General features: G+C 42.2%; 1 protein-coding gene across 1 annotated transcript; it reads left to right on the plus strand.

Annotated features, from left to right (window-relative positions):
• Positions 1 to 9,489: 9,489 nt before the first annotated feature.
• Positions 9,490 to 11,590, plus strand: HELRODRAFT_106317 (hypothetical protein; the record flags this gene model as incomplete). Its single annotated transcript, XM_009017844.1, has 6 exons — positions 9,490 to 9,516; positions 9,631 to 9,726; positions 10,048 to 10,176; positions 10,586 to 10,846; positions 11,021 to 11,182; positions 11,379 to 11,590. Exons 2-6 carry the CDS (start codon positions 9,693 to 9,695, stop codon positions 11,588 to 11,590), a joined length of 798 nt encoding a protein of 265 aa, XP_009016092.1. The 5' UTR covers positions 9,490 to 9,516; positions 9,631 to 9,692.
• Positions 11,591 to 12,174: the final 584 nt, after the last annotated feature.

Below are 12,174 nucleotides of genomic sequence, written 5' to 3' on the forward strand. Positions count from 1 at the left end.
GCAACCGGATCAACAGCAGGACCAGTAACCGGGTCATCAGCTGCACCAATAACCGTGTCATCAGCTTCACCAGCAACCGGATCAACAGCTGCCCCAGTAAATGGGTCAACAGCTGCTCCAGTAAATGGGTCAACAGCTGCACCAGTAACCGGGTCAACAGCAGGAACAGTAACTGGGTCAACAGCTGCTTCAGTAACTGGGTCAACAGTTGCCGCAGTAACCGGGTCAACAGCTGTACTAGTTACCGGGTCAACAGTTAACGGATCAACAGCTGTACCAGCAACCGGATCAACAGCAGGACCAGTAACCGGGTCATCAGCTGCACCAATAACCGTGTCATCAGCTTTACCAGCAACCGGGTCATCAGCTGTCCCAGTAAATGGGTCAACAGCTGCACCAGCAACCGGATCAACAGCTGCACCAGTAGCCGGGTCAACAGCAGGAACAGTAACTGGGTCAACAGCTGCCCCAGCAACCGGATCAACAGCTGCACCAGTAGCTGGGTCAACAGCAGAAACAGTAACTGAGTCAACAGCTGCACCAGTAACCGGGTCAACAGCTGTACTAGTTACCGGGTCAACAATTAACGGATCAACAGCTTTACCAGCAACCGGATCAACAGCTGCCCCAGTAAATGGGTCAACAGCTGCACCAGTAGCCGGGTCAACAGCAGGAACAGTTACTGGGTCAACAGCTGCACCCGCAACCGGATCAACAGCAGGAACAGTAACTGGGTCAACAGCTGCTTCAGTAACTGGGTCAACAGTTGCACCAGTAACCGGGTCAACAGCTGTACTAGTTACCGGGTCAACAATTAACGGATCAACAGCTGTACCAGCAACCGGGTCAACAGCAGGAACAGTAACTGGGTCAACAGCTGCACCAGCAACCGGATCAACAGCAGGAACAGTAACCGGGTCATCAGCTGCACCAATAACCGTGTCATCAGCTTTACCAGCAACCGGATCAACAGCTGTCCCAGTAAATGGGTCAACAGCTGCACCAGTAGCCGGGTCAACAGCAGGAACAGTAACTGGGTCAACAGCTGCACCAGCAACCGGATCAACAGCTGTCCCAGTAAATGGGTCAACAGCTGCACCAGTAACTGGGTCAACAGCTGTACCAGCAACCGGATCAACAGCTGCACCAGTAACCGGCTCATCAGCTGCAGCAGTAACCGGGTCAACAGCAGGATCAGTAACCGGGTCAACACTTGCACCAATAACAGGATCAACAGCTGTACCAGTAAACGGATCAACAGCTGTACCAGCAACCGGATCAACAGCTGCACCAATAACTGGGTCAACAGTTGCACCAGTAACCGGGTCAACAGCTGTACTAGTTACCGGGTCAACAATTAACGGATCAACAGCTGTACCAGCAACCGGATCAACAGCAGGACCAGTAACCGGGTCATCAGCTGCACCAATAACCGTGTCATCAGCTTTACCAGCAACCGGATCAACAGCTGCCCCAGTAAATGGGTCAACAGCTGCTCCAGTAAATGGGTCAACAGCTGCACCAGTAGCCGGGTCAACAGCAGGAACAGTAACTGGGTCAACAGCTGCTTCAGTAACTGAGTCACAGCTGCACCAGTAACCGGGTCAACAGCTGTACTACTTACCGGGTCAACAATTAACGGATCAACAGCTTTACCAGCAACCGGATCAACAGCTGCCCCAGTAAATGGGTCAACAGCTGCACCAGTAGCCGGGTCAACAGCAGGAACAGTTACTGGGTCAACAGCTGCACCCGCAACCGGATCAACAGCAGGAACAGTAACTGGGTCAACAGCTGCTTCAGTAACTGGGTCAACAGTTGCACCAGTAACCGGGTCAACAGCTGTACTAGTTACCGGGTCAACAATTAACGGATCAACAGCTGTACCAGCAACCGGGTCAACAGCAGGAACAGTAACTGGGTCAACAGCTGCACCAGCAACCGGATCAACAGCAGGAACAGTAACCGGGTCATCAGCTGCACCAATAACCGTGTCAACAGCTTTACCAGCAACCGGATCAACAGCTGTCCCAGTAAATGGGTCAACAGCTGCACCAGTAGCCGGGTCAACAGCAGGAACAGTAACTGGGTCAACAGCTGCACCAGCAACCGGATCAACAGCTGTCCCAGTAAATGGGTCAACAGCTGCACCAGTAACTGGGTCAACAGCTGTACCAGCAACCGGATCAACAGCTGCACCAGTAACCGGCTCATCAGCTGCAGCAGTAACCGGGTCAACAGCAGGATCAGTAACCGGGTCAACACTTGCACCAATAACAGGATCAACAGCTGTACCAGTAAACGGATCAACAGCTGTACCAGCAACCGGATCAACAGCTGCACCAATAACTGGGTCAACAGTTGCACCAGTAACCGGGTCAACAGCTGTACTAGTTACCGGGTCAACAATTAACGGATCAACAGCTGTACCAGCAACCGGATCAACAGCAGGACCAGTAACCGGGTCATCAGCTGCACCAATAACCGTGTCATCAGCTTTACCAGCAACCGGATCAACAGCTGCCCCAGTAAATGGGTCAACAGCTGCTCCAGTAAATGGGTCAACAGCTGCACCAGTAGCCAGGTCAACAGCAGGAACAGTAACTGGGTCAACAGCTGCTTCAGTAACTGGGTCAACAGTTGCCCCAGTAACCGGGTCAACAGCTGTACTAGTTACCGGGTCAACAATTAACGGATCAACAGCTGTACCAGCAACCGGATCAACAGCAGGACCAGTAACCGGGTCATCAGCTGCACCAATAACCGTGTCATCAGCTTTACCAGCAACCGGATCAACAGCTGTCCCAGTAAATGGGTCAACAGCTGCACCAGTAGCCGGGTCAACAGCAGGAACAGTAACTGGGTCAACAGCTGCACCAGCAACCGGATCAACAGCTGCACCAGTAGCCGGGTCAACAGCAGGAACAGTAACTGGGTCAACAGCTGCCCCAGCAACCGGATCAACAGCTGCACCAGTAGCTGGGTCAACAGCAGGAACAGTAACTGGGTCAACAGCTGCACCAGTAACCGGGTCAACAGTTGCCCCAGTAACCGGGTCATCAGCTGCCCCAATAACCGGGCCAACAGCTGCACTAATAACCGGATCAACAGCTGCACCAATTAACGGATCAACAGCTGTACCAGCAACCGGATCAACAGCAGGACCAGTAACCGGGTCATTAGCTGCACCAATAACCGTGTCATCAGCTTTACCAGCAACCGGATCAACAGCTGCCCCAGTAAATGGGTCAACAGCTGCACCAGTAACTGGGTCAACAGCTGCACTGGTAACCGGGTTAACAACTGTACCAACAAACGGATCAACAGCTGTACCAGCAACCGGATCAACAGCTGCACCAGTAACCGGGTCAACATCTGTACCAGTAACCGGGTCAACACTTGCACCAATAACAGGGTCAACAGCTGTACCAGTAAACGGATCAACAGCTGCATCAGCAACCGTATCAACAGCTGTCCCAGTAACCCTGTCCACAGCAGGATCAATAAACGGATCAACAACTGGATCAGTAACCGGGTCAACAGCTGTCCCAGTAACCGAGTCTACAGCAGGATCAATAAACGGTTCAACAGCTGCACCAGTAACTGGGTCAACATCTGGATCAGTAACAGGATCAACAGCTAGACCAATAACTGGGTCAACAACTTTACTTGTAACCGGGTCAACAGTTGGATTAATAACTGGGTCAACAGCTGCAGCCGCTGGATTAACAACCGTTCGTGTAAATAATAGTGGGTCTGAATCCAGCACACGAATTTCATCGTCAGCCTCTCCACCGACAGCTGGATCCATAACTTTTTTGGTGACAGGATCATCTGCAGCCCAATCTGTTGGGTCGACAGCTGGTCCAGCGTCTAATTCAACACTGGCTGCCGTCAGGTCATCAACTATTGGAGTAAATGTTTCAGTAAATGAAACAGCCCCAGTAGTTTCATTTTCAACAGTTAGACCGACTTCTGGATTGTTTTCTGTATCAGTTACTGGTTCCTCAGTTACTTACGTCACAGTGTCTACTGCAAGACTGTTCAACCATTCAACAGTGGCATTAACAGCCGGAATGAATGTTTCAGATATTCATGCCAACACAACAACCGTTTCGCCAACATCTGCAACAGCAAGTGGATTGATAAATGGGTCAACAGTTGTATCAACATCTTTGCCATCGACAAGAGTTTCTGTCAACGGATCGACAGTTCCATCATCAAGTGGATTGTTGACAACAGCAGGAGCAAATGTTTCCAGCACCAACTCAAACGCGACAGTTGTACTAACAATAATTACCACAACCACTTCACGCGTTTCAACAGCTCTCCCGGTTACTTCATACCCGTCCACTGCTAGAGTCACAACTGCGACTACTGCCGCTCCACGTTAGCAAAATATTTTTCAATTAAACATAAAATATTCATTGTTTTACCACATTCAAATTATGCGTATAAACACAGCTGGCCAGTTGTTGCTTAGCTACGGCAATCCGAGCAACGACATTGAAGTCTTTTTCAACGATAAAAATGATGGCTACAACATGGTGTACCTACCAGAAACATTCTTCTTTGGATCGAATCGTTACAGAACTGCTTACGTCAGTCTAGATCATTTCATTTATTTTTGCAATATTTTTTACGCATTTTTATTTTGTAAAAATTTCAATCAACCCAAAATTTCAAAAATTAATATCAATTAACAGATCAACGTTAATGGCTACGTGACATTCGATCAAGCTTACGTATCCGTCAACCCAAAAAAACTGTCAGAAATATCAAACGTAGCTATAGTGGCTCCGTTTTGGGCAGACATAGATTTAAACGATTTTTGGAATGGAAATATAAAAGGACAAAACGAAGGAAAAGTTTTCTACAAGTGCATCTCTAGGAGAACTTATTTTTCGGCGGTATCCTCAAGTGACGATAGACAAGTGTATGAGAGCGTCCGGGGGTCCGTGTTGAACAGCATTGATAACACTGGAAACTTCAATCCAACATCGGTTTGTAAGTTCACCTGGTCCAATGTTAGTCCCTATCCATTTTCACCGGACACTCAATCAGAGGTTGGGTCTTTTTCTCATATTCAATCACATTCAGACATGAGTAATTTTAAAAAATTATTTTGATGATATTTTTCATTCTAACAGCAAGCAACCTTTCAACTAGTGTTAACCACAGATGCCCGAAATCGAAGGAGCTACATGATATTTTCTTACGAGAAAATCAATTGGAATGCGTCGAGAGCGAACTCCCAGGGCTACAGAATGTCGGACTACAACGTTTTCTATTCTCCATCTCAATACGTGTACACCTTCTACACGTCTGGTACAGCTTCTGCTATCAATCTACCGAAACTAAAAGGCCCTAAAGGTATGTTGATTAAAAGGAATAATGCTGTTTTTGCCCTTCAAAAAATACTTGATTTTCGAAAGATTATTTTTCACTGTAATGGATTGATTTTAAAAACTTGTAGGGCATGACCACGCAAATGCATTAAATATATTTGTATGGGTATAGATTGCGGTTTGAATCAGAGCTAATTCAAAAACTACGTTGTTTTACAAATAAAAATTAAATTTGTTTGTCAGGTTCGCCAGGTGTTTGGTTTTTCCAAGGTTCATTCAACCAGTTTGAAGTTTTCAACTCAGCAGAGTATCAGTGCTACGTGTGGTACGAGCAACAGTTAGACTTGAATTTTCTGACGTACCACAGTAACCTGCCTGACTGTCCCTGCACTCTCTGGCAGGCGATGATGGATCCGAGGTTCACCCCGTACTACTCTGAATATTTTTGGAGCCCTATCTGCTACACAACTACTTTTCCAGCATACGGAACCGCAACGAGGGTTAGTGGAAAACAATATTAAATTCGTTCTTGAAAATTTATTTGATAGATTTTTATTTAAGTTTTGTGACGTTATTATTAATATTTATGTAAGTTTTGTAAGAATCATATTACATCAGACTCATCTTAACTTTCACCAAAGAAATGCTGTTACGACAACTACTTTTGGCGGTGGAGCTGGTGGTGGAGCTGGTGGACGCCATGGTTTTCATGGTCATCATTCTCATGGCTGTGGACTTTCAACGGTTACTATTCCAGCAACATGCTTCTCTACCATCCAAATTATTATCCTGGCCTCCACTGGTCAAACGACGTCCTACCTAAGAGGTGGTGCTGCCTGGAGTCAAACAATTGTGACCTCTACTACGAGGTCAGACCTCAGTCTTACTGCTGGAACTATAGGATGCCTTTTTGGGGTTGGCGGGCTTTCTTAAATTATTTTATTTTGTTAAAAATGCACTTTAATAAAAAGTTAGTGTTTGTCGGTAATGTTTTTTGCTTCGCTGTATTAAATATTGTTCACCATTTTGCAGGCTTCATGTTCGGCGATCCACACATCACCACCCTGGATGGAGTCAGCTACATATTCAACGGCTTGGGCGAGTTCTGGATGATCTACTCCAAAGTTTTCCACATGCAAGCGAGAACTGCCCGGTACAAAACTGGAAGTGATCTGATAAATGCCACAATTTTTACCAGGTTTGCGTTTCAAGACTTCACAGAAACTTCTGTTGCGCAAGTTCCAAACACGTCTGTTATTTTGGCCGATGGATGAGATGGGTATGTCCATTTTATTAAAAACATTTTTTCGGTTTGGAAGCGGTTATAATTTTTTTATTTTTCGTTCGGAGTTAACTGTTAATTGTCAATTCATTTTATCTCTTCAATGCATTTCAATTCTTGAAGGATTAGTATTGAAACGTGACTCATCTGACTCGGATGATTTAACATCATGGTTTCAAAAAGCGCCAGACAACAACTCCACCACAAATGATGACCTCAAAAGCATCAGCCTTGTGAAAAACTACACGGATCTCATTATCAGCTTCCCTTCAGGCTGTAGGATTCACAAATTTTTGTTATTCAATTGATAATATTCAACTGAAGGTACCAAAAATTGAACAATGATAATTACGATTTAAAAATTATTATCTTTTAAAAATTGTTAATGTTTTTTTAAACATTTTTAAAGTTTACAATTGGCATTTATTTTTTGTAAATATTAACAGGCATCAAAGTTAAAGTTTCAGTAGTTGAGAAAGCTTTGTTGGCAAGTTTAACCGTTCCAGACGACATGAAGAGTAAGGGTTTCAACGGTCTGTATGGCCAGTTTGATGGCAACCCAACAAATGATTTCAAATTTCCAAACGATTCAGTTATTAGTATCAACTCGACAGAAAGACAGTTGTTTGATTTTGGCCAAAGTTGTGAGTTTTCCGTGGTTTCGAATTAATTTATAAAACTTATGAAAACCATGTAAGGCCATTATTATCTATACTACTAATGCTTATACTTTGTTAATTTTGTTCACCAGGGGCCGTCAAATCTATCTCTGATTCGTGGTTTTGGTACAACAGCAGTAGGAATGAATCATTCAGCTCCTACCAGCAAACAAATTTCGTTCCGTTATTCTCAGACGAGTCCTCATTCCAGTCTCCAGTGAGTAGGGCAGAAGCTGAGAAATTCTGTACAAATGACGGTTTGTATTTGATTTGTTTTAATTTATTAAATCTTGTTCTTTTCTTGAGTGAATGATTATAAACTAACTCTGGATTATTTTTGTTCTGACAACAGGGAAGGTAGATCCATCCTGCGTCTTTGATTATCGCGTTACGGGAAGCAAATCATTTGCCAACGGCACTCACGAAACCGTTCAAACGAAGACAAGCCTTCTACAAGCCGTGCAAGGTAGGTTAGGACAGTCAGTTATGGTGAGATGGTGAGGTGTCCGTGAAGAGAGAGATGGCTCGTTTTCCAACGTACAATGCACATTACTTAAACTAAAACAACTGCTAATTGTACTTCAAAAATATTTGCATTAAACTTGAAACCAACGACAGAAAACAAGGTCGGACAACTCGTTATTAATACGGCACTTTATTATTTTTCCGCCAACACAACAACCACCATCCGTGTGAATGTGACCGGCCTATCGTCCAGCAGTACAATGAGCATGGATCCTCTCAATCAGACGGTGTTTCCTAAAGCATCGATCGCCTGCGATGACTCTTCCAAACAGCCATGCCAGTACTGGACCTTCACCTGGACACCTCAGTCGAGGGACCTGAAACCGTTCAACTTAACGTCAGTTAATGTTTTTTCAACTTGCGGTAAATGCAGAAAATTCAAAGTTTATTCACACACATTAACAGATTCTCTGGAAATTCTAATGACACCACAATTAAGCCTGTTACAGTGAACGCACTGGCATGCGACTGCAACGGCTTGGGAGATTGCATGTGGGAGAACATTATTAACACCGCGAATTCATCAAACAGCAGCAGCAGCAGCAGCAACGTCACTGGTCTCAACGTTTACCAGGAGGTTGCGTGCAATTGTAAAAACCTCGTAGCAACTGGTTCGTGTTAATGAACTGTTTATTTATCGTTCGTTGTTTTTGTGTTATTATCGGTTCACTGGCAAGTTAGAGTTGTAACAACTTTGTAACAAATTTGAAAGGTCCAAAATGTGAGAACACAATCGATTATTGTTTTACAAATCCATGCGGTTACAATCGGACTTGTGCCTCACATAATAGCTCCAAACTTCTTCAACTAATGAGCCAAATAGAGGAATCATCAACGAATGAACCATTTATCGGCTACACGTGCAGTGACTGTCCACATGGATACAGCAAGGATAGCATGGAGAGATGCGTGGGTAGGTCACTGCTGGGTCATTCACATTTATTTATTTAGTTACATTTGCCTGTGTGATCTTATTAGAGATTAACACTTTAATTAAATTTCATTTCTTAAATTATGCATGGTTATTTTGATATTCAACTCATACTCGCGGTATGATAAAATGAATGAAATTTTTGCAACACAAACCCACATAGGGTGTAAAACATGACAATTTTTCGTTGGTTTCATAGAAAAAAATATAATTCATATTTGACAATTAATTCAAAAATTTAATTTTAAAAATTTAAAAAAAAACTGCAGACATTGACGAATGTAAAAACGCATCAGCAAACAACTGCACAAGTCCAGAAGAAAAGTGCGTGAACACACCGGGATCTTTCAGATGTGATTGCAATTCGGGTTACACTCGCGTCGACACTCAGACGAAATGCGTTGGTAGGTAGTTGGGGGATTTTTTCCACAAACTTTTCAATTTTTTTGGTTCATGCTAATTAATTTATTTCTACTGAAAATATTAATCTATATTACAAATATAAAAATATTAAACCCGTTACCAAAACGAAAGTACTCACATTACCAGAAACAACATTACCAATTACAAATGTAACAATGTAAATAGTAAGATCCGTGACAGAATAGTATTAAAATCGAAATGACTACAAATGACCAGACAAAGATGAATGTAGAACGGTGTTGGATAACAACTGCGATCAAATATGCAACAACACGGTTGGATCCTTTTTCTGCTCCTGCTATCCTGGATACAAAAGTGACAACACCACTCAGAGTTGCACTAAGACTGGTGTGTAAGAATTATTAATTATGACTATTAGTAATTATTGTAATAATTATTAATTATAGTTATTAATAATTATTGTAATTATTATAACATTAAGTATTTTTACTATTTAACCAGGTAACTGCACGGTAAAAGATGGCTGTCATTATTGTTACGATGGTGAGAATTGTGCCTGCCGGATGGGTTATGAAGTTCATGATGGCGTTTGTATCGGTACGTCTGGCTGTTCTTACTTTTAAATACTGTCGTTAATATTGTTTTCACGTCTCTTCTTCCATCTTCTCCTTCTTAATATTTTTTTCTTTATTCTTTTATTATTATTATTAACACTGGTCCAGTACTTGCTACCAAATTTACTATTGGTACTACCTCCAAAAAAAATGGAAAAATGACACCAACAAAAATAAATAATTACTACTACTACTACCACTACTACTACCATTACTACTACCACCACTACTACTATTACTACTACTATTAGTACTACTACTACTACTACTAATAATAATAATAATTTTGGTGCCAATCCTAAAGATATAGACGAATGCAACCAGACATCACCGTGTGATTCCACATCATCCAACTGCATCAACATGAATGGAACGTACGAGTGTGTGTGCAAGGATGGCTACCAGAAAGACAAATCCACTGGAATCTGTCTTGGTGTGTGTGTATGTTTGTGTATATATATGTGTGTGGGTGTGTTTGTATATATGTGTGTGTAGATGGATGTATATATATGTGTTGGCGATTGTGCGTGTGGAGATGTTTACTTGTGTAGGTGTTGTATGAATTCTACCGAATTTTTGGCATTAACCAACTTAAGTTTGTTGTTTGTATGTGTATGTATGTTTACGTGCATGTATTCGATTGATATGCATGCAATGCATAAATGTTCAAGATGTGAATTTGTTTGTTTGCTTAAGCGTGCTTGCGAGTAAGTAATTAAGCCACGTAGAAGCACGCACCAACTCTCACAAAACGCCAACAACATCATCCGTTCCAACGTTCTCTTTATAACAATATTATATTACGTAACTTTAATTTCTAATAGGATTTAACTTTTAACCAGCCTGCCAGGATGGAATGTACGGTAAAAATTGTTCGAAACTCTGCCAGTGCTCCCCTGCCATGTGTAACAAAACAACTGGATGTCAGTCGCCGTGTGAGAACAGCGGATTCACAGGGGCAGACTGCGATGAGAATGTCAACGAATGCCAGATCAATGGTATCTGTGGAGCTGCTAATTGTAACGACACCCATGGATCTTACTACTGCTACTGTCCGCAGTGGTTTCAGCTGATGGGATCCAATACAAACATCAAATGCTCCGGTCAGTCTTTCAGTGCTTTCATCATTCGATTGAACATTTTGCTGCAATTTAAATGAGATCATTATTTAAAATTAAAATTTTAATCAATTAACAAATTATTCCAAGCCTCTCAACTAACTAGTTGACCAGCCAACCAGCCAGCCAACCCACATAACACTTTCTTCGCACAAACAGTCATAGATGCCTGCCAATACAACGTGACCGACGGTGGCACTCAACTAGTGAACGGAACCTGCGTGAACAATGGTGTATGTAAGAATGGAACGAACTTAGCGGCTCCTGGCACGTTCGCATGTGAGTGTGCGCCAGGTTTTGACGGAAAGTTTTGCGAACACGGTAAGTTCTGGACTTGGGTATAATTTTATTTTATTTCATTTCATTTTATTAATTGCATTTCAAATGCGTTGTTATGATTTATTAACGTCCGATGTAAAATTTTTACTGATACGTTTGATCTCTTTAAACCTATGGATTCATAATTTTCTGAATACACGAGTACCAGCTTCGCCACTCAAATGACAAAATTTTGCAGACATAGACGAATGTTTGAGCAACAACTGCGACCTCAAAACACAACACTGCGTCGACCAGATCAACGGTTTCTACTGTGCCTGCAATCCTGGCGTGTCTGGGCCTGGATGCAACTTTTTTGGTACTGTTGTATTTTATTTAGTTGTTATTTTTCATCTAATTGTAACTTCTCTCTACTTTCTGGGTACCGTTTTTACATCTAGATGTAGATAGATATTTTTACATAAAAGTACTTTTGAGTAAGTCTGTCGTCACCTACTTTTCAAACTATATATAAAACCAAAAGTAAAAATTTTTAACTGAGAGATTGTTAAAAAAAAGTTAAATCACGAAATAGCACAAAGCAACGCAGATAACTCAACGACCGCAGCGTCATCAGCCGCAACTACAACTCCTCCATTCAGTACTTCAAAAGGAACGAACGCCAACACAACGCAGCCGACCACAGCCCGTTAGCTAATTATAAAATGTTTAAGTTCTATATTAGATGTGCTCATCATTGTATTTCTCGTTCTGAAATATGTGCTATTATAGTTAACGACGATAATATTTTAATTTATTTTTAAATCACGAAATATTTTTTCCTGTTTTTGTAAGTTTTTAAAAAATTATTTACGTTATTTGGTATAAATGATTTTCATTAAATGCAGCTTCGGTGGTGACTACAGCTGCTACAAACGACACGCTGGCTGAAGGTCGGTGGCTCACTTTCATTTTTCTCATCACTCAGTGTTATACCGTTAAATTTGTTCATCACTTATCGTTTGCAATGTTGTTGCCACATTTCCTGTCTATAC

This window comes from Helobdella robusta (assembly GCF_000326865.2).
Source record: "Helobdella robusta unplaced genomic scaffold HELROscaffold_2, whole genome shotgun sequence".
Taxonomy (NCBI): Eukaryota; Metazoa; Annelida; class Clitellata; order Rhynchobdellida; family Glossiphoniidae; genus Helobdella; species Helobdella robusta.